The sequence below is a fragment of the Anoplopoma fimbria genome, chromosome 20 (assembly GCF_027596085.1).
Source record: "Anoplopoma fimbria isolate UVic2021 breed Golden Eagle Sablefish chromosome 20, Afim_UVic_2022, whole genome shotgun sequence".
Taxonomy (NCBI): Eukaryota; Metazoa; Chordata; class Actinopteri; order Perciformes; family Anoplopomatidae; genus Anoplopoma; species Anoplopoma fimbria.
In genome coordinates, this window is record NC_072468.1 from 15602934 (window position 1) to 15624608 (window position 21675).

Below are 21675 nucleotides of genomic sequence, written 5' to 3' on the forward strand. Positions count from 1 at the left end.
TGACTGGATGCTGAGATGTACTGCCCTTAAGGGTTAACTTGGTAATCATCCAATGTCAGACTGGTTGGCTAATTACCCAACAACAAGACCACCTTCAGTGTCAGACTAATAAGAGGTAATTTAAAGTAATGAAGTAATGTCATCGGAGAAATCAAGGCGCTGCATACACAGTGATAATAGTTATTGTACAATTATAGAGTTTGTCCAGAGAGACCTCTGTTTAAATAGATTATACTGTTGAATGAGAGAATGTGTTACATAAATCAACATAACATCAAATTAAAGGAAGACAGCTGAGAGCAGTTTCTGTCTGTTTAGGAGTGTGCCAGAGAGGGGGAGGCCTGCTGCAACAAATGCATTCTGACCCAAGGCTCCAAGTGCAGCAATGGACTCTGCTGCAACACATGCCAGGTACAAAACAGGGCCCATCTACATCTTTGTATCCTCCGCTGGGGTTTTTGGGTTAAACAGAGGTACTAACTACTCATGGCACAGAGCTGAACGAGGAGCCCCTAGGGAGTATGCCTCCAGTCTTCCACTTGGATTTACTTTCATTGTATACTTCTCTGGTTTTTGAAACAGCTAACAAAGAAAACAGATGCTACTTTAAAATCTGAGACCACCTGGAACAAGTGACAATGAGTTTCAGCTTTTTTCTTGACCATAAACCAGAAATGTCCTCTTCAATTTTACCTTTCACCTGACTACAGTTGAGATGGATATGACAGCATTTAAGGCTCTTAAATATCTAAAAATGATTGAATGATTAAATGAATGTAATCTTGTTGTGGATTGGTACATAGACTCGTCATAGATGGAATAAAAGTAGTTTGGGATGTCAAGAAGAAATGGAGAGAGAGGGCCTGTTCCTCTGACAAAAAAACGTAATTACAAACACTCTGAGTATGTTTGATCTTTATTGTTTGCTGTTACAGATGGAGTTCATGGGCGTTGTGTGCAGAGATGCAGTGAATGACTGCGACATCCCAGAAAACTGCACCGGCAATTCCAGCCAGGTGAGCAAGAGCTTCCCTCACAGTTTTCTGCAACCGGAGCTATAAACTTATACAGTGCATCACAGTATCTCTAAGGGTTTCTTCTTTTTTTGCAGTGTCCTCAAAATGTGCACAAGATGGATGGTTACACATGTGAAAAAGACCAGGTTAGATATTGAGATACTTTACATTTAAAAAGTATGTACCTCTGTAGAGTTGACTTTCCTGACTCTATATTTCTCTCTGCAGGGACGCTGCTTCAATGGAAGGTGCAAAACCAAAGACAGACAGTGCAAGTACATTTGGGGAGAGAGTAAGTGGAATATTCCTCTGTGCAAATAAAATGATGTATTAACAAATCTGCAAATGAACACATGCATCTCTATAACATCACCTTAAACAGAGACAAACCTCTTAAGCTGTAGATATTAATGTTCTTCATGTTGTGTCTCCCTCAGAGGCCACAGCTGCTGACAAGTTCTGCTACGAGAAGTTAAACATTGAAGGGACAGAGAAAGGCAACTGTGGAAAGGAAAAGGACACCTGGGTCCAGTGTAACAAACAGTGAGTGAATCCTTTCTGTGATTGAATCTTGTGCAGTTTTATAATCATTTTTATTTTACTCTCCTTGATGATTGGTTGCATCTTCGTGTTTCAGGGATGTTCATTGCGGTTACCTGCTCTGCTCCAACATCTCACCTTCCCCGCGACTGGGAGAACTGCAGGGAGGGCTGACCTCTTTCTCAGTAGCCCGGCACAGTGCCTCTCTTGACTGCAGGTACACATCAATGAGGAATAACACATCTTTAAATGCTCAAAGTGCAAATCAACAGACTTAAAAACGACTGTTGGTGATCTTTTATCTTGGGACAATTTTGTCCCCTAGTTCTGTATTTCAGGCTGTTAAAGATACTGTACACAAGGAAAACAATTACTGTTCAACCACAATCAAATTTTACCAAGTCTCTCTCATGTTAAATGCTGTGTGAGTGACTCAGGTGTGTTTTTGTGCAGCGGTGCTCACGTGCTGATCGATGGAGACACTGACCTGGGATACGTCGAGGATGGGACCGCCTGTGGGACAGACAGCATCTGTTTTAATCACAGATGTCTCCCCATCCAACAGTTCAACTTCAGCACCTGTCCCGGGACCACCGACAAGACCGTCTGCTCTGGACACGGGGTACACGCACACTCACTGAACACACACAGTGAACACACACATGGGGCACGAACAAAAACCCAGTAACATACAAGTGTGCAACCATTTTATCCATTCAGCTGAATCCCCAGAGTGTTTTTGTGTGAATTTAAGTTCGGTATAGTTAGTACTTTATCATCAAGCATATTAAGAAGCTCTAAATGGTAAACACTATTTTTAAATTTAATTTAATGATTAAATATCTGTCTAAGAAGTATGCACATCAAATTGTTTGACAAAAAGGACTGACAATAAAAACAATAATTTGTTCAGGTAAGAACATATTGTAAGTTTTAATCCGCTTGACCGAGCTTGCAAACAATAACGTTACTTATTAAATATATAGTATACACAATTTAAAACATCAGCATTACTTCCTAAAACCTCAAACTACAGTTGGTCTGGAGTAATATATTGAGTAGTAGCACATTATCTAATGACAGGAATTGTGACACTTTTTATTTTATGTTAAATGCTATATGAATAATTTGAATCTCTAATGTCTTTATTGAAATATTTTATTAACAAATGGTATTTCTCTGATAAAGTGTTTATATTTTGGAGTGTTAGCATAAGACTTAGGATATTAACAGTTAATTAAAGTATTTTCAAATCTAATAGAAAGTTTATCATTTCTACTCAGCACAACATGTACTGCAAGGGTTCAGTTTCCAAGTTCCTGATCATTTATTTTTTTTATCTGAGACCTCACAATTCAAAGCACCAAAAATAGTTTGTTTTGAACAATTCTCTTTTTTTTGCTGTAGGTGTGCAGTAGTGAGCTGAAGTGTGTGTGTTACCTGGGATGGGCAGGAGAGGACTGTAACTCCACGTCTCCTCTCAGTTATCTTGTGGTCGGACCCACTGCTTCAGTCTCAGGTAAGAAATGTAATGTCATTGTTTGTTGCTTCTAACCATTCCTCTCATCATCTCACATTTCTGGACCTTTTCTCCTTTCTCTCCATCCGTTCTTCTCTGCTTCCCATAACTCGAAACTCTTTCCACCACACTTCATCTCTTTTAGTTCTTCTGTTGAACTCCCTACCTTTCACCAAATCCCCTTTCTTTCATTCACCAATTTTATGTTGAAGCTTTTCTTTTCATTTTCTTTGTTTAAGCGTGTCAGGTTTCATGTCTGCTCATTAAAACCAGCTGCATTTGTATTCACTGAACCATGCATGTCATTCTTTTTGTTTGTCATTATTTTCACACTCATTCTTTGTCGACAGGCTGATGTCTTTGACGGAGTGACTTGAGGTCAGATTTGAGTTCCTTTTCATTGTATTTGTCCTGTCTTTGATGTCATTTCCTGGTCCATTTCCTCTCTCACCCCAACGTCAGCCTCACCTCAGTCGGCTTATTCTGAACATTATTCAGTTTAATGTTATCCTTAATGGGAATCTACTGCACATGTAAGTTCCCCTCAGAGTAGTGCTGAGGGGTGACAGCAGTTTGGTTGTTCTTAGTTTTGTCCCTCTTGTTCTCCGTCTACACTTTTCCTGCTAAGTGTACTGTGTTTTTGTGTTCTGCTGCAATGTTTTGTGGTTTGTGTATCCCCTTGTGTCCACATGATTCGGGAAACAAGAGACACACATTCAATTAACACACATTCGCCCCCCGACTCTCTTCTCTCCCTCTGTCTCAGGTATCAGCAGTACCAACATCGTCATCGGGGCCATCACAGGCTCCATCCTCGTCCTCGCGCTCATACTGGCTTCTACAGCCTGGTGTTACAAGTGAGTGTCCCTGCAGCCAGCCAGTCTTATCTTCTTTTTGTTGGGAATTACACAATAATTGACAAGGGGTAGCAAAGTATATATGGCTGTATTCTTAGGGATCACAAGTCAACAAGGTTGGGAATTACTGCTTTTTATTATGAAATACATTTAACAAAAGTTATATTATTGTTGGACTGAAATTACTTGTACTTCTCTTCACAGGAGCTACAAGCAGAGACGCTATGTTGAGTCTGAAGTTCACCGAAGATTCTGCCGGTTTGCTCACTTCAAACTCTATTTTCAATGTGCTCCATTTACGTAGATTTTACATGTCATATTTTGAGAGTTAGTGTTCTGTGCATAATGTTTTTATTATGCATAAAACTAAGTGATATATATAAATTATTTGATTGAAACAGTCCTCTTTCTCTTAAATTATCCTAAACCCAGTGCATCTACATTACAAATCAGCTGTAGAAGGAATATATCCTTGTTGTCCTGAAAAAGACCAGTGGTGGAAGAAGTACTAAAATCCTTCACTAAAGTAAAAGTATCAATAGAAATGTTATTTATACAATTTTACTTAAGTAAAAGTACTATCATCAAAATGTACTGATGGTATCAGATGGGAACATATGAATTATGCAAAACAGCCCCACCCAGAGTGTTGTACTATTATGTATATTACATTATTAGATTATTATTACAGATGCATCAGTGTGTCACAAGCATTTGACTATTGCAGTTGGTTAAGATGCGCTAACATAATATTTTGCGGGGCAGTTTAGTCTTTACCAAATCATCATAATTTACAGGCTGATCCTACTGTATGTTTTGTACACAGAATTGTAAACTGAAAGGTAACTGGTAACTATAGCTGTCACATATACGTAGTGGAGTATGAAGGACAGTATTTCCCTTTGAAATGTAGGAGTAAAAATAAAGTTGCCAAAACAGATGTTGAAGTGCAACAACTGCATATCCGTTTTTGGCGAGGGGCTGAAAGTCTTTCTGGAAAATGTAAAGCTGTAATAGACATACACAACAAGGAGAGGTTTCAACAAATAAAGTAAATACGGCTCAAAGTAAAAACTAAAATAAATTGTTGAACATTATAGATTTGTAATAAATAACTTTGTAAGACTATCTGTTGGCAGATGTTTTCCATTTTCCCTCTAATTTTTGTAATTAAAAGCATTCTTCTGTGTTTCCAGGCAAATGCCCCCAGGTGACTATGTAACAAAGCCTGGGGATGCCGACTCATTTTACAGTGACATGCCTCCAGGTGTCAGTACAAACTCTGGCTGCAGCTCCAAGAAGAGGTCAGCCTGCCTGTCGCACCTGCAGATTTGCACGCTGTCCTTCACTCCCTCCTTCCCATCCATTTCTCAGAACATCTCACTGTTTGGCTTCAGGTGTGCCATCTCATCATCACTCATTCATCAACTGGCAATTGTGTGTGTGTGATGGATTCTCAAAACCATTAGTGTGTTCATGCCATGCTTGTTACTCTAATGGCTTTCAGTATGTGTCATTTTCTGTGAACATTTTGGAGTTGAATCAAAATGTTTTGCCAATGGATAATTGAGCAGAAAATACCTCGCTACTGCATTTCTCATATCATGTCTCATTCAGCTGCCATGATATTGTTTAACAGCTCATAATGCTACCAATCTGCTGCGATAGTGTCTTCATATTCATCGTTTCCCACTGCTTCATTAATGCAACAGGAATAGAACAGCATTGTAGCAGCTTATAAAGACGATGAACTGATGATATTCTGCCCATTGTGCATATATGTGTGTGTAGATCTAATGGACTATCTCACTCGTGGAGCGAGAGAATCCCTGATGCCAAACACATCTCTGACATTTGTGAAAACGGGCGACCGAGGAGCAACTCATGGCAAGGTAACGCACAGATCAACCACAAGAGTGCTGCCTTTTCTCATTTGTTATAGGGGAACAAACACATTGCTTTCCTACTCATACATGTACTCTCTTGCATTAAACACGAACCCAGTTGATATTTTAATTGTCATTGTCATTGTTTATGCTTTTATCTAAGGTGTGGGTTTATGTTCTGTTTCTGTCCAGGAAATCTGAGCGGAAATCGTAAGAAACTGAAAGGAAAGAAGTTCCGTGCTCGCTCCAACTCCACAGAGTAAGTTCCTTCTGGCAAGTTGGTCATGTGGTGAGGTCAAAGAATATTGTACATTGGATTTGCAGATAAGGAGAAGTTCTAGAGGAAAATAGACTCAACAGGGTTTTTAAAAGATCAATCTGGCGTCAACAAATACTGTGAAAAGACCAAAACAAAAAATGTTTAGTCTTAATAGGCTATGATCCCTTATTGACTTCCTTGTCTATGGCACTTAGCGCCAAGCCCACTTGTTCCTACTGAAGATGTAAATCATCTGTCATTTAAAAAAAGGCAAAATAAACTCAAAAAGGCTGGACACTGTGGTATTTCGCAAATGTGCCTAAGACAGGAGCAAGTAATGTGTTTGGTGGCAATAATTTTCCCCTGTGGATTAATACAGGTTTGCTAAGCTCAATAGTGTTTACAGCAGAGAGAGAGAGAGACATAGAGACTTTATAAACTTTATTGATCCCAGTGGGAAACTGTGACATAACAGCAGCAGGAGGAATTTATTGTTGTTTTTGTTTTTTGCTATTCTTTGTTGACATTAAGAAAATAAAGACTAATACTGTCCTTATCCGTTAAAAGTGTGGTGTAGCTGTAAAAAAAAACCAAAGCTAGCTTTTTTTAGAGGTACAAAGAGTATGTTGCACTGAACCTTACAAGCTAGTAAGTCACAAGACAATGAGATCACATTGTCTCCTGCAGTGTGAGCTCGTTGCTCTTGTCTGGCTTGTGAAGCTGCACCACACCCTGTAAATATTTAAAACCGTACTCGCCTCTTACGTGTGAACGAGTGAAGTGTTTGCATACTGTATATGCCTGTTTACTGTGAATGAACAGTGTGCATCGGTGACCTCCCAGCCTGGCGTGTTGGTTTGTTTATTTGTTTGTGGGTTTGAAGGTCCTTGCGTTAATAAAGTCTTCAGTGCACCTGTTCTCATTGTAAGCATGAGGTTGACTGCTAACTGCCTGGAATGATGCGACATGTAATCAATATGCAACTGAGCCTGTAACACACAACACAGCTGTTTGTGATTTCCATGGTGCCATATTCATCTGAAACCACACACAGGTCTGTCTGCCATCCTCTCACCATTTTCTCAATTGCATCTTGGTGTTTGTTCAGGATATCTTTGCTCTGCTCTGCTTTCCTAAAATATTTCCTCTTCCTCTCTCCCCCTCCCCCCACACTTGCTTATTTCTGGAGATTTCCTGTCCTTTTCAATTTCTTTTCCTTCCTACCTTTTCTCTCTTCTCCCCCTCCTTGTGTTGTGTCCATCACCCCCTTCCCCTTCCCACAGGTATTTAACCCCTCGCTTCAAAGAATTGTATGATGTAACTAAATGGGTAGAAGATGTGAATAGAAACACTCAAGGACCTTACCTTAGGTATTACCTCAGACCTGTACCCCACACGCTTGTCTAAAGACCCCCTCACTTTTGGTTTAATTTGTGGTTTAGTCAAGGAAAGTTACAAGCTCCAATCTGGATGTTTAAAGCAAAAACTCAGAGAAAATGTTATTGATAGCTGGCATGTTGTTCCTTAAAGGGGTTGCTGCTGAGTATTTTCAAAAGTGTTTTGATTTACATTTTAATATATGGTCTTTAACGTCATTCTACCTTTTAGTTTGAGTGAAGACATTCATTCATTTTTTGATCAGCTGCACTTTACTTTGCAGATTTTTATTTCCAGCAAATCATTCTGCAAGAACAAAAACAAAATGACTCTTACTGCCTGTGCTATTGTGACAATTATAGTACAGTCATGTTATTCCTAATTTCTCCTCATGCCCTTCTTTGCTTCTCCCCATCAGTCTCTTGTTGCCTCTGCATGTTACGTGTTGTTCTGTCAGTAAGTGTCTGTGTGTCAGCCCTGCCTCGCTCCCAGTGACCTCATGTGCGTTAGTATCAGTGTGATGTCACTGCTGGGCCAAACATTTTGGGTGCTGCGCTGACATCATCACTGTGCTGCTGTGGCGAAATGTAGGCCACCACTCTGATTCTGTCCAAGGTCAATAGATGATCACAAGCCACAAGGTTTCCTTGACAACAACAAGGAAGCTCATTGGCGCACTGGCTCAGTAGAGCTCTGGCCCCATGTTAACGTACCAACTGTTTCCTTACTTCTACAAGCTAAATGTCACCAAACAGTCAACAAGCACTGTAATCTATAGACCTTCACAGTGTCCCGGAGTACATTCCTGCCACCTCCCTGTTATTAATACTATTGAAGGACAAAACAGTCCAAAGGAGTGGAGACATGTGGAGGGTTACATCAGGGGGGCGTGGTTTCAAAAGTAGAATGAAAGACTTTCTCACAGACAATGTTCCAAAACTGACTGTTTGATTATTTCCAGCACTGAAATCAGCACAAAGTGATCCTGATTAAATTCTCTGTACAAGAAAGTAGCAGCTGCATAGACAAAAAATCTATAACAAATCCCAAAAACCTGCAGGTAAAGGGCAGCACTGGGTACAAATTACTTTACAAGACTACTTTATAAAGGAAACAGCCAATCAGCAGGCTGAAAGTTCTGTTGCTAATGGCACCAGTTACATAGTGTTTGAGCCTTGAGCTAACTTCTCCATTGTAGTCTCATAGATTCTGTAGTATTCAGATCTGTGCATGCTCATACTAATCTAATGACAAGACCAAAAGTCTACAGTTATGCTAGCAGCTATCGTTAGCTATACTTGGGCACCGCGGTGCATTAAGCTAAATGCTAAAGTTAGGATGCTTGCAATGACAAAGCTAACATGCTGATGTTTAGCAGTTATAATGTTTACCAGGTTTACCATCTTAGCATGTTAGTATGCAAACATTTGCTAATTAGCACTAAATACAAAATACAGCTGAGTCTGATAACATTTTCTAAAGATAATTGTAATAAACCAATGGGACTAATTGTAATTTTGACCTGATGAGTTATTGGTTAATCAAAGTGGTTACAATCCTCCTGAGGTGGACATGAATGTTTGACAATCAATCCAATAAACTCACTCAAACCACAAATGTAAACCTCAAGAGGAAAAGTCTGGGGATCACCACAGACTGTAGTACATGAATTTCTGGAAGAATTTAAGATCAAATCGTATACAATGTGTTATTGGCTCGATTGGCCAGCCATCGAGCCAATGCCTAAAAAAGGCTGTATAACTTAGAAAATTATAGCAAAAGCATTTCAGTGAACCATTTAATTATTTGCGGGAAAGTCTTAAGTAATATAAATATATGGGAATTCATTGTGAGAAACAAAATGCTTGTGGAACCAGTAGTCTACCCGCTCCCTCCACTACTTTGACCCATACAGATATTTCCGATCACCATACACCAGCAGTGCTAACAAGCTACTGTACATGGGGTAAACTCTCTGTTGCTGTTTCACTGGACAGGAGCTCTCCCTCAGTCTGTCGTTCTCACCCAGCTCCGGTCTGGTCTCCCGTCCCAGTCACCCCATCATATACTCACTGCTCCCAGCATTCCTCATTTAAACATGCACACACTGATCCAATTTTTCAAGCCCGCACACCGGATCAGCATAAGTTACCTTTAGCAGCATGTGTTTTTAATCGTTTGTGTGCCAGTGCCCGATGATGAAGTCAAATGAATGCTGTGGCAGGATGAAGCATGTGAGTGTCAGGAAACTGTGACGATGCCCACACCGCTGCTGGGAACCGTGTACTGCTGTGTACTGAGGTTGCCCCTAAGAGCTGAACACTTGTTCATGTTTTTTTAACAGATTACATGATCTGTCTGTCACTGTTCTTTTGGTGAACAGTAGAATGAACTTTTAAGTTCAACCTCTCTCTGTAGGAAGGTGAACAATTTGCGCAGCTCAAGGAGGATGTTGCCCAAAGTCACAGATCTAACATAAGCTCCTGAATATCTCCTCATTTATCCATCTGTGTCTTTGGCCAACTGAATCTCAAACCAACCAGACCAACCAACATAAGAGGCTATATTTTAATAATGTCCCCTCTTCGTTTTCCTCAGGACATTATCTCCCGCCAAGTCTCCCACTTCCTCTACAGGATCTATTGCATCCAGCAGGAGATACCCCTACCCCATGCCCCCTCTCCCCGATGACCAGAGGAAAGCCAACAGGCAGAGCGCAAGGGCAAGTATCAATCAGATTATAGATATAGAGTTACAATTGGTTGCCAAGATACTGCATAAGTTGTCTTCTACTATGACACAATAAATGAGATAAAATGAGGTACTGATGGGCCATTATTGGGCTGTAAATGTATAGTCTGAAAGACTAATGTCTCTCTTTCCACTTTTAAGTCTCGTCTCAAAACACATCTTTTTAAACTGACATATTCCATCTAACCCACCTCACCCCACTTATGTAAATTGTTCAATGTATTTTGTTCTTGTGTTTTTTATGATTGATGATTATGTTTTCTGTTTTTAAACTGCCCTGTAAGGTGACCTTGGGTGCTTTGAAAGGCGCCCTCAAATAAAATGAATTATTATTATTATTAATGTTGTGTGTTTATAGCTGTATAAAGTCAAAACTATGAACGCTGAAGGTAACTGAAATACTGCTAATGAAGACAATGATTTAAAGATTCAAATCTATGTAAATAGAAAGTGAAGTTACTAAAGTCTCTTTCATTTTCTCTTCCCCAACCCTTTCCCTTTTCTGTGCTTTTCCCTTCTTCTCCTCAGCTGTGGGAGACTTCAATATAACAGCCTTCTTACCCACCCAGTCCTCAAGGAACTACACTCGTCTCTCCTTTTCTATGAATGAAAAACATAAAAATGAAACACAATTGACTCTAACCGACTTAAAGAGAGAGGGCTCCCCACTTGAGTGGACATAGGCAAAGGTCTGTGTGAGTGAGTGTGTATAAGCATCTCCAAGGCTGTCTTGCCAGGCGGCGACATTCAGCAGATCTCTACAAGACGATGCAGAGTGCCGGCAGAGAAACCAGCTCCACATCCACTCCAGACCAGCTGGAGCTCGGACTGAGCTGTTCCTGTCTGCTCAGGCCTCAACTATAGGACTGGAAACCCCCTCTACTCCAACTCTTTACCTGTCCTTAAACATCTACACAACCTCTTTACATCCTCTGTCAATAGACTTCATACTCCCCCCGCTACTTGTTTCTAGCGAGAAGAAACATTTGAGCAGGGAGCAGGTCATCATATCACACTGCATCTCTGGATTTGTTGGATTATTTTGATGCACGTGATTCACTGTAGAAACTCCAACACTGTATGCATGTGACAACCCTGTTTATGAGCAACCTCCTCTTACTGAAAAGACAAGAAGAGCAGTGGTCCAATCTGAGAGGAAAGCATGCGAGGGGGCAGTGATTTTAATACCATCTGTAGGCTTAGATGCTTTTTCTCCACTATAGGTAACCCATATTGTATCACCAGTTATTACCCATAACCCATGACATGGACCCAACTTGACCCTGTCCTGCCCTTATTCCCTTCAGTATGTTTGTGCGTGTGTAAATATGTACAGTAAAAATACACACAGAGTATGTTTTTGCTTTTACTTTGAAAGGGTAAAAGATTGAGAAGTCTCTTCCTGCTGTATTATGTTGTAGACAGAAGCGGATCTCTGTAGATAAGCGTAGGAGACCCCGCACTTGTTTTTCTGTCTGTGTTCGTTTTAATTTCTTTCCCTCTGGCTTTTTCCTGTGTGACTGTGACCTCTATAGCTTTTTCCATCCACAGCAGAATGTAAAAGTGTTTTTATATTATCTTAACACAAGTTTCCATCCATCTCTGGGAGAAATACACAGACATCCAGTTATGACTGAGGGAAGAATTGATAACATTTTTGAATGTGGCACATTAAGAATGCTGCTGGAAGTGGTTGTTGATGAGTATTATTTAGTAAAAATTGAAATAGTTTTATGTGCCATTCTTGAGTTAAATGTCAGGGATGTGTTTTGTGTAGTTGTAGATGTGCCACTTTTCACTCATGGTGGTTTTGGAAATTTCAAATTGATAATATTACGATGTTAGTTCCCCCATGATTCTACACTCGAGTGTTGGGGTGTACTCCCATTTTCACTGTTGCAGCACATGAAGTCGCTAAGATGAACGTGAGAATAACAATAATGGGAGCGCAGTTGATGACTTGGGGCGAGGAATCTGAAAACTGACTGTGCATTTTGGATTTAGCTGTAATGATTGAGATATTTAGCCTTGTAAATGATTAACTATGCTGTACAGTGCTTGCTGTTTGAGCTTGTGAAGACCAACGGCATGACAGTTCTATAATCAAATGATTTTATTTCTCTGGTAGGCTATTTGTGAGACCATAACGGGAAACAAGCATGTCACTGAAATACTTTTTCCCCTCATTGCCTATTTGCTGTTGTCTAAATTGGTTTGTGTACCAGGGATTACACTGCTTGTCAGCAAAGTCAGGGCAATTCATGTCAGGAGGTTTAAAAACTGATTGAGAATGGAGTTTTAGTGCTGATGTGATGCCAGTGTAGCTATTTAAGCTTGATTTTCTTGAAAACTACCCCCATCTCACTCCCCAAAAGCAAGTCCTTTGTACAGTTACAACTCATTGTTCTAAATTGTTGTCTTAAGGCCTCCTGTTTGTCATTTTACTGTTGTTTTGTTTTTGTTTTGGTGTGGGCACCAATTAATTTGTAATTAATGTATGCGTTAGGACTGTATAGTTAATAAGATCTTCACAGTATTGGATTAATGTTGCTACTAGTATCTTTTTTTATTAAGTACCTTTGTAATGTTCACTATTTTCTTAGCGTTATGTACAGCAACGATTCAAACAGTAATTAAGTGCATTATTGTAATTATGTGTGTTGATGAGTTTGAATGGAGACCGGTTTTTTTAAACACATTTGTCCTGGGGCCAATAGAATCAGTCGTTCCTCTGGCATGTGCTAATCTGTATCATATAAGGTTTGGACACACGTAATGTTGTAAATGAGATCTATATAGGCTCATGATTTGCCTTCTACCAGAGCCTTCTTCTGTGCTCTGATCTTCTTAAAGTATTTGTCAGCGTCTGGTGGCACAGTCATCTTCCTGGGCTACACCAAGGGTTGCGGAGAGCGTTATCTCAGAGCTTTGAGTAATATTTTTAACATCATAATACTGTGCAACAGCTAAACATTTTGTCTGGTTTTATGGACATTGCACTATACGACATTCTTAGGACTCTCCGCTCAGGATGGGACCACCTGGACTGCAGTCAATCCTCCGAACATATTGTCTGCACACGATTGGACTGACGATCGTAACAGGACGACTCTGGCAAAACGTCCCCTCAGATGAGCTGTCTGTCTCTATCTGGCCAGAGACTTGAATGTATTCATGTACCACCCAGTCTCAACCATGTGGTCCCATCCTGCCAGACACATCAGCACTCTGCTGCAGGAACTTTGAAAAACCCCACATGTACTACTACTAAATACTGCATTTGCTGTCTTTTTTATCTTTATTTTTTAATTTTGGCTGTAAGCTGTACAGACTGATGATGCAAAAATCAATCCCCATATTTTTTCCTCTTAATCATTCAGTATTGTAATATATTTAATATAAAATAAAACTTTCATCAACACATCTGTCTATGCTGACATTTCTAATAACTACAGATTTTTTTTTTTTTACTTTTGAGGAAAAGAAACGCTACAGGTTTACCTGAAAACTGACTTTATTATTAGTTTTGCATTGCAATAGAGAGGCTTAGTCCCTCTGTTTGAAGTGTCCTCCATGGGTCCTTTTTTCGGAAAAATTGGTAAGAGGTAGTCAAAGGCATATATTTATTGATCCTGTTTGAGTTGTGCCATGAATTATACAAAGGATGTTTGCAAAAACAAAAGATAATTTGCAAGTCAAGAAAGTTGCAGTTTATCGTAGGTTTGTTCTAGTACCTTATAGTTTTGTGTGAAACGGCTCAGTGAACTACATCTCGACACCAATATGGTTGTTACCTTGGCCTATCTTACCAGCTGTGTTTTTTGCAGCAGCACTTTTTATCAGTCGGGAAGAGAAAGATCAAGCAAGACCTGTTGCTCTTGTGAGTAGTATGAAACACACAGGAATCATAGCTTCAGAGAGGGACGTCACATTCGCAACTTTTTGTAATGCAGTTTTTATAATTACATATTTTCGCGGTCCTACACTGTAACAGTTTTAAGGCAAAATTGGACTTTCTTGACTTGCAAATTATTTTATTTTTTTACAAATATAACAGTAATCCTTGGCCTCATGTTAACTTACATGTATAGTATGTTGAAACAATAAAAAAAAAATGGTATAGCTTCTCGAAAAAATTAAGTCAGAACAGCCATAGTACAGCATGTCGAAAAAAGTAATTTAAATCATAGTATAGTAGTAGTAGATGCAGAAGCACTAGTTAAAATCCCAACTATGACTGAATGCTTTGTGTTACTCAGAGTAACCCTCCCTCCTATCAAATCAAGCCAAAATATAGCCTAAACAAATTATCTATATGTTGAAATGTTTTAAAATGTAAAATTATATTTTATAGTATGGAGACAAAAGTCATAAAAAAGTCCTGGTATAATATGTAGAAAAACAGTCATAGTATAGCATGAGGGAAAAAATCATAAAAAAGTCATAGTATAGTATGTCGAAAAAGGTCATCGTATAGCATGTGGGAAAAAAAGTCATAGTAACAGGTCAAAAAAATCATAGTAACATATGTCAAAAATAGAAATAAAAAATCATAGTTTAGTATTGTAATTTCCATTACAATACCGAAAAAAGTCATAGTATCGTGAAATGAAAAATTTCTGAAAAAGTCATGTTATAGTATGTCAAAAAAAGTAATTAAAAAGTCAGTGTGGTCCGTCAAAAACAAAATAGTATAGTATGTCGGAAAAAGAAAATATATAGTATGTGGAAAAAAGGAAAGTAAGTCATAGCATAACATGTGGGGAAATTAACACAAAAAAGTATTTGTATAGTATGTCAAAAAACAGTCATAGTGTAGTCAGTCAAAAAAACAAAAAAAGTCAGTATAGTATTTAGGAAAAAAAAAAAGTATAATATGTCGCAAAAAGGAGTATAGCATGTTGAAAAAAGTCAAAGTAAAGTATGTCGAAAAAGGTCATAGTATAGCATGTTGAAAAAAAGTCATAGTATAGTATGTTGAAATAAGTCATAGTATAGCATGTGGAAAAAAATCATAGTATGTCGAAATAAGTCATAGTATAGCATGTGGAAAAAAATCATGAAATAAGTCATAGTATAGCATAGTATGTCGAAATAAGTCATAGTATAGCATGTGGAAAAAAAATCATTGTATAGTATGTCGAAATAAGTCATAGTATAGCATGAGGGAAAAAATCATAAAAAAGTCAGTATAGTATGTCGAAATAAATCATAGTATAGTATGTCGAAAAAAGTAAAAAACAGTCATAGTAGCATGTCAAAAAAGTCAAAGTATGGTATCTCAAATATAGAAATACAAAGTCATAGTATGGTATATTGAAAGAAATCATAAAAAAGTCATATGTTGAAAAAAGTCATGTGTAGTCGGTCGAAAAAAGGTCATAGTATAGTATGTCGAAATAAGTCATAGTATAGAATGATGAAAAAAGTCATAGTATAGCATGTTGAAATAAGTCATAGTATAGTATGTCAAAAAAGTCAAAGTATAGTATGTCGAAATAAATCATAGTATAGCATGTGGAAAAAAATCATTGTATAGTATGTCGAAATAAGTCATAGTATAGCATGAGGGAAAAAATCATAAAAAAGTCAGTATAGTATGTCGAAATAAATCATAGTATAGTATGTCGAAAAAAGTAAAAAACAGTCATAGTAGCATGTCAAAAAAGTCAAAGTATGGTATCTCAAATATAGAAATACAAAGTCATAGTATGGTATATTGAAAGAAATCATAAAAAAGTCATATGTTGAAAAAAGTCATGTGTAGTCGGTCGAAAAAAGGTCATAGTATAGTATGTCGAAATAAGTCATAGAATAGTATGTCGAAAAAAAGTCATAGTATAGAATGATGAAAAAAGTTATAGTATAGCATGTTGAAATAAGTCATAGTATAGTATGTCAAAAAAGTCAAAGTATAGTATGTCGAATAGTCATATAATAAAAATGTTGAAAAAGTCAAAGTATAGTAGGTAAAAATAAGTCATAGTATGTAGAAATAAGTCATGGTACAACATGTAAAAACTGCTTTTAATTTCTTTATCTTCTTTTGTTGCCTGTATGCCTTACATACGTATGATGCAAAACCCAGTCCCCATATCTTTTCTTCTTAATCATTCAGTATTGTTATTTATTTAAATATAAAATACAACTTTCATCAACCCATCTGCTGACATTTCTAATAACCTCAGATTTCACTTTAACTTATAGAGGAAAAGAAACAGGTTTAATGAAAAACTGACATTATAGATTGTTTTGTATTTTGAAACATGAGCAACACACTTGTGATAAACTGACCCATCCAATTCTGACCTTGTTTAGTGGAACAAGTATGAGCCTGATGTGACCAATCCACAGAAACTGTTTTACAAGTCTTTTTTGTCAATGTCATTATAAATTTCAGGATTTCCACTATCAGTAACATTAATTCAGTCATGGCAGACTCAGTAATCACAGTAATCTTCGGCATCATGCTACCTTACATACAATTGAAAATGAAAAGAAATGAAATGGGAAAAAGAGAGCACTATAGAGATTGGTACTCTGTATTGGATTTCAGGTATCAGACTTTGCAACAGGGAAGAAAAGGTTGGATCGGTGCATCTCTGCTAAACATATCAATAAAAATAAATACCAGCTTCAAGGTGTTCAGTAAATTCTGTATGATTTAATGTATTTGGCACTACAGGGGGAGGGCTGCTTTTGTGTTTGCTTGACCAACACCCTTTCATATGTAAGCATATAAATCTGTTGCAATGTATCATTTCTGAATAAAAATGGAACCTGTTAACTGTGGATTCAATTTTTGAAACACCATCCGGCGAAACAAAGGACCATTGGAAGCAACGATCAACTCGTGCTGAACTTGTTTAGCCTCATACCATTGAAGGTTGTGCCTGAGACAGTCAGTGACAAAGTCATCATCCATAACTTCTATGGACAGTTTGCTGCACAGTTTCTGTTGTCACACGTGTCATCCATTATCGTACGCTGTAGGTCCCGAAGAAATGCGTTACATGTTGTCCGTGTACGTCACAAATGCTAATGTGAGTGAGACCTCAGAGCTTGCAGTCTGTCTTGATGGATGGCTTTAGTTTCCATAACTGCATCTTCATCAAGCGATTTCCGGATGCAACTTTTTAAACGGTCGACACCAAACCCAGTGGCGGCAGAGACAGGAACTATGTGTCTGAAGGTTATGCAGCTCTTCGGCATCATGTCATCAGGCAACAGATGAGAGAACTCTGCGGGAAGGAAAACAATAGCCCAGTTTGTATTACTGCCCTGTAACATGTTACAGGCAATACATATGGTTGTGATAAATCCTGGATCTGTTAACCGTTCGATTAATCCAACTGATCCCAATGTCTCCACTCTTTTTGCTGTCTTCATCTAAACCAGTGCAAGGTTAATGTCCCTCTGACTCCATCTTTGTATCACTCAAGTACATCAAACTAATAGGCAGCACAACGTTATCCTATATTATATATAGTTTGACATGAAAAGTCATAAAAAGGACAGAGTATAATACGTCATAAAAAAATGTATATGTATTATTTCATAAAATGCCATTAAAAAGGCATTGTATAGTATGTCTAAAAAGAGTCATAGTATAGTGTGTGGAAAGAAATCATAAAGAAGTCATAGTATAGTATGTCATGGAAAGTAAAAAAACAGTCATAGTGGTCAGAATAAACAAATAGTATGTAATAAAAAAGGTATACCATAATATGACATGAATATATCATAAAAAGTCATAGTATTATATCTCATTAAAAGCAATAAAAAGTGATAGGTCATTAAAAAAAATCGAGCATAGTATGCCATCAAAAATCATAAAAAAGTAACTAAATGGTATGTTAAGAAATATGATAAAAAGTCATAGCATAATATGTCAGTCAAAGTCATAGTATAGTATGTCATGAAAAGGTCATAAAAGTGATAGTATAGAGGGAATAAAAAATTATGAAAACGTATTCTATAGTCCAGCATAAAAAGTCTCATCACACTCACAGTATAGTATGTAAAAAATGATAAATAAATGTAGAGCCTTACCCCCCCAAAACAGACATAGTATAGTATGCCATAAAAAAAGCATTAAAAAAGTAATAGTAAAGTATACTGTTCATTCAATACATAATTTCATTTGCACCAAAAATAAGTTTAAAATTATAAAGATAATGAATAAAAAATACATCACATTTACCATCTGGGTTTTGTAGTTGCTCCTTCAGCTCCTCTAGTTTGTCCTCAGCGTCAGGCAGGTCCATTTTGTTCACCACCAGTAAAGCCGGCTTCGACACTAGCTCCTCTTTGTACAACTCCAATTCCTTTAGTCCAGTTTGAAAGAAAAGAAGGATATGATGGTGAAGGTAATTAAATGGTATGCATGAGGTGGAAGGATCCAGAGTCAAGCCAAAGAGAAGTATGGTAAGAAATAAAGTTAAAATTGGAACTTGAGTCTTTCACAATATCATTCTCACCTTGGTGAGAAGTTGAACAGCTTCAAAGGCCGACCTAAAATGTGTTTTACTTGCCAGCTGGAAACCGCAAACATCTACCTGCATCCAGAAAAAGCACAACCAAATCAAACTCCTTCAACACCATCATCATCAGCTAGTTATTCTGACTACAATCAAACATATATTGTAGGTGTCAGCTTATGTACTTTCTGTTACTACGTACCACAAACAGAAGTTGCTTGGTCCTCTCAACATGTTTAAGGAACTTGTGACCCATGCCTTTGTTTATGTGAGCTCCCTCAATCAGGCCTGGGAGATCAGCAACAGAAATCTATCAAAAGTCAAAATTAGAACACACTCAATGAGGGGAAACCACTAAGAAGAAATCAATTAAATCGAAAGTTAAAGGAAAATACAATAAGTTGCATTCCCATACCTGTTTGTAATCTTCATACATCAGTTTGCCGATCTCCGGCTTCAAAGTTGTGACTGTGAAATAAATATTTTAGAAATAACACTGATAAAAAATAAATATTACAGCATTCTATTCAATTCAGACAGCAATAAAGGCACAAATAAGATCACAAAAGAACAGTTTGTACATGTGTGTTGGATGAAGTACTCACATGCGTAGCTGGCAATCTGAGGCGTGGCATTAGACATGGCAGTCAGAAGAGAGGACTTTCCTGCATTTGGGAACCTGATGGTGAATCAGCACTAAGATATCACATATTTAAGAAAAACATTTGTGCCAAATTTGAGTCTCCACTGAAATTAACCATAATGTTTATGTGTGTTTTGCTGCTCTTACCCAACAAGGCCCAGGTCAGCAATAAGTTTGAGGTCCAGCCTTATGTGTTTGGTCGGGCCCTTACTGGGCTCAAAAAAAGAGTGGAAGGAGCCTCCTTTTCCTCCTTTCACCACCATCAGACGATCACCCTCAGTGTTCAGGTCACCTTGGAGGGAGAGGGGTTTAAGATATTTGAGTTTCTACTAGAACATCAGTTGGCTAGTCTTCTCCCATTTGATTACAGATACTCCACGTTTTATGCCCCAAATAATGCACTTAACCCCATAAACGTACAACCTCAAAGGCTTCTATAAGAAAGTAAACTGTTACATTGTAGTACTGACTTTGCTGACCATGAATTGTACACAATGGGGGAGGTATTTCAAAAGAAGTCTGGCATACCAACTATTTTGCCATCATCAGTGGTGACTGTGATACCAACAGGAGCCAAGATCTCCTTGTCCTTCCCCCTCTCTCCTTTCAGTGCTCGGACCCTGTGGATAAATCAAACGCACACACACTTATACGCAAAACAGAACAAAACATGATAGCAAATAATAATAATAATAACCATTCATAATAACAGATATTCCGACTTAGCACTAAAGGAAACTTAAGGTTGTATTTGTAGAAACAAACCTGCTGTTGGCTCCCGCTCCACCTACAAATCGTTTGTGGGGGTACTTGTCCTTGATCCTCTTTAAGGTCATGTTCTTGGTAGCCACCACCCAAACATCTCCCCCGTTCCCTCCCTGTCCCCCAAGACGGGGTAGACCCATGCCCCCGCTGCCTCCACGGACATACAGACGGAGGTTATCCACAAAGTTTCCATACTTCAGGAGGCAGAAAAGAGTGATTAGTGATAGAGACAAAAGACTGGGATAAGGAGATAGGACTACATTTGATAATATGTTATCTCCATCCATCCGTGAATCAAATCAAATCACACTTTATTCCAGAATCTGGGTCCAGAAAAAAGACAACACTTTACATATAAATGACATACTAAAAAAAAAAAAAAAAAAAATGCTCTGAACATAGACATCTTCACTCCAGCTGTACATGCAACACACTTATGTAAACAATGTTTGCTATACATGACGCAGACTTGCCTATAAAGATCTCCATCATCAGTCATTTTTCCTGTAATAACATGTTGAAGATAATTTATATATATATACATATACATATATATATATATATATATATATATATATATATATATATATATATATATATATATATATATATATATATATATATACACATATACATATATATATATACACATATATATTGTGTTATATATTACCTAACCTAATTGTGTTGGGATGAACACAATGGTTAATGACTGTCAAAAAAAAATAGTTTGTTGTCAATGCATTTACAATACACATAAAGCTGTACACTTTAACGCTAGTTCATCTTTATGCTGAGGGTTAGATCATTTTAAGTATAAGAGCTAGAGATCAAACACACAAAGTGAGTCACTGTCAGCCAATGTCACTGTTACGGTTGTTAATAAACAGACACTGTTGAATTGTTTTCATGAGATTAAAATGATGTCTGCTTCAATACTTACTTTGCGGAAGCAGATTCTACTCAACTGGACCATCTTCAGCGGCGTTTATTCCCACTTTGTTTGTGTTGCTGCCTTAGCTAACGGCTAGTCGGCATGTGTTTGTGTGTAGGACCGGAAGCGGTGGATTCCTCTCAGTTCATTGGATGATGGGGTGAGGAGGCGGGACTAAGGAGGATTGAGTGACAGCTGCGTGGATCTTGGTCCTTTATAGGCATATAAAGAAAGAGTTATACCGAAACGTGAGGTTGTGGCTCCTGCAAATACAGAATACCAAGATTAAGAGCATTTTCCGTTTACTTAATATTTTAAAATTATGTGTATCAACTGCTCAATCAGAATTAGCAACCCAACAGTGTTGGGAAATATCTATATTAACTAAAGGTAGGTAGTTTTGTTTGGTGGTGTTTCCTCCATATACTGTCTTAAATAACTCATGAGCATACTGATAATGTTTAGTTAGTTTCAAAGTTAATGGTCGACAATCTGGATATTTGTTTTTTGGCTTCACTGTGCTGCAAAAAACAACACAAGTCAAAGTAATGAAGACAGACATTGGGACATAGCCTGAACAAAAAAGCATGACTTACTTACTTACTTACTTACACAATAAACGTGTAAGCCTCCCTAAGGGGAAGCATA

General features: G+C 37.9%; 2 protein-coding genes across 3 annotated transcripts in view; one reads left to right on the plus strand and one right to left on the minus strand.

Moving 5' to 3' along the window:
* adam22 (ADAM metallopeptidase domain 22) overlaps positions 1–13614 on the plus strand; it is a 59725-nt gene extending 46111 nt beyond the window's left edge. Inside the window, exons 17-31 of one of the 2 annotated variants that reach the window (XM_054620975.1) lie at positions 319–411; positions 936–1016; positions 1112–1162; positions 1245–1308; positions 1454–1559; positions 1654–1773; positions 2010–2178; positions 2964–3075; positions 3842–3932; positions 4137–4190; positions 5129–5329; positions 5724–5824; positions 6011–6077; positions 10053–10176; positions 10734–13614. In XM_054620975.1, the coding sequence (XP_054476950.1) occupies positions 319–411; positions 936–1016; positions 1112–1162; positions 1245–1308; positions 1454–1559; positions 1654–1773; positions 2010–2178; positions 2964–3075; positions 3842–3932; positions 4137–4190; positions 5129–5329; positions 5724–5824; positions 6011–6077; positions 10053–10176; positions 10734–10754 (1455 nt within the window). In that variant the 3' untranslated portion in view covers positions 10755–13614. The remainder of the gene's footprint in view (positions 1–318; positions 412–935; positions 1017–1111; positions 1163–1244; positions 1309–1453; positions 1560–1653; positions 1774–2009; positions 2179–2963; positions 3076–3841; positions 3933–4136; positions 4191–5128; positions 5330–5723; positions 5825–6010; positions 6078–10052; positions 10177–10733) is intronic. The other variant, XM_054620976.1, reaches the window with a different exon arrangement.
* Positions 13615–16222: 2608 nt separating this feature from the next.
* Positions 16223–21134, minus strand: gtpbp10 (GTP-binding protein 10 (putative)). Its single transcript, XM_054622049.1, has 10 exons — positions 21037–21134; positions 20094–20287; positions 19857–19948; positions 19476–19620; positions 19291–19364; positions 19101–19153; positions 18888–18995; positions 18686–18763; positions 18409–18532; positions 16223–17446 (listed from the first exon to the last, which is right to left on the minus strand). Exons 1-10 carry the CDS (start codon positions 21067–21069, stop codon positions 17244–17246), a joined length of 1104 nt encoding a protein of 367 aa, XP_054478024.1. The 5' UTR covers positions 21070–21134; the 3' UTR covers positions 16223–17243.
* Positions 21135–21675: the final 541 nt, after the last annotated feature.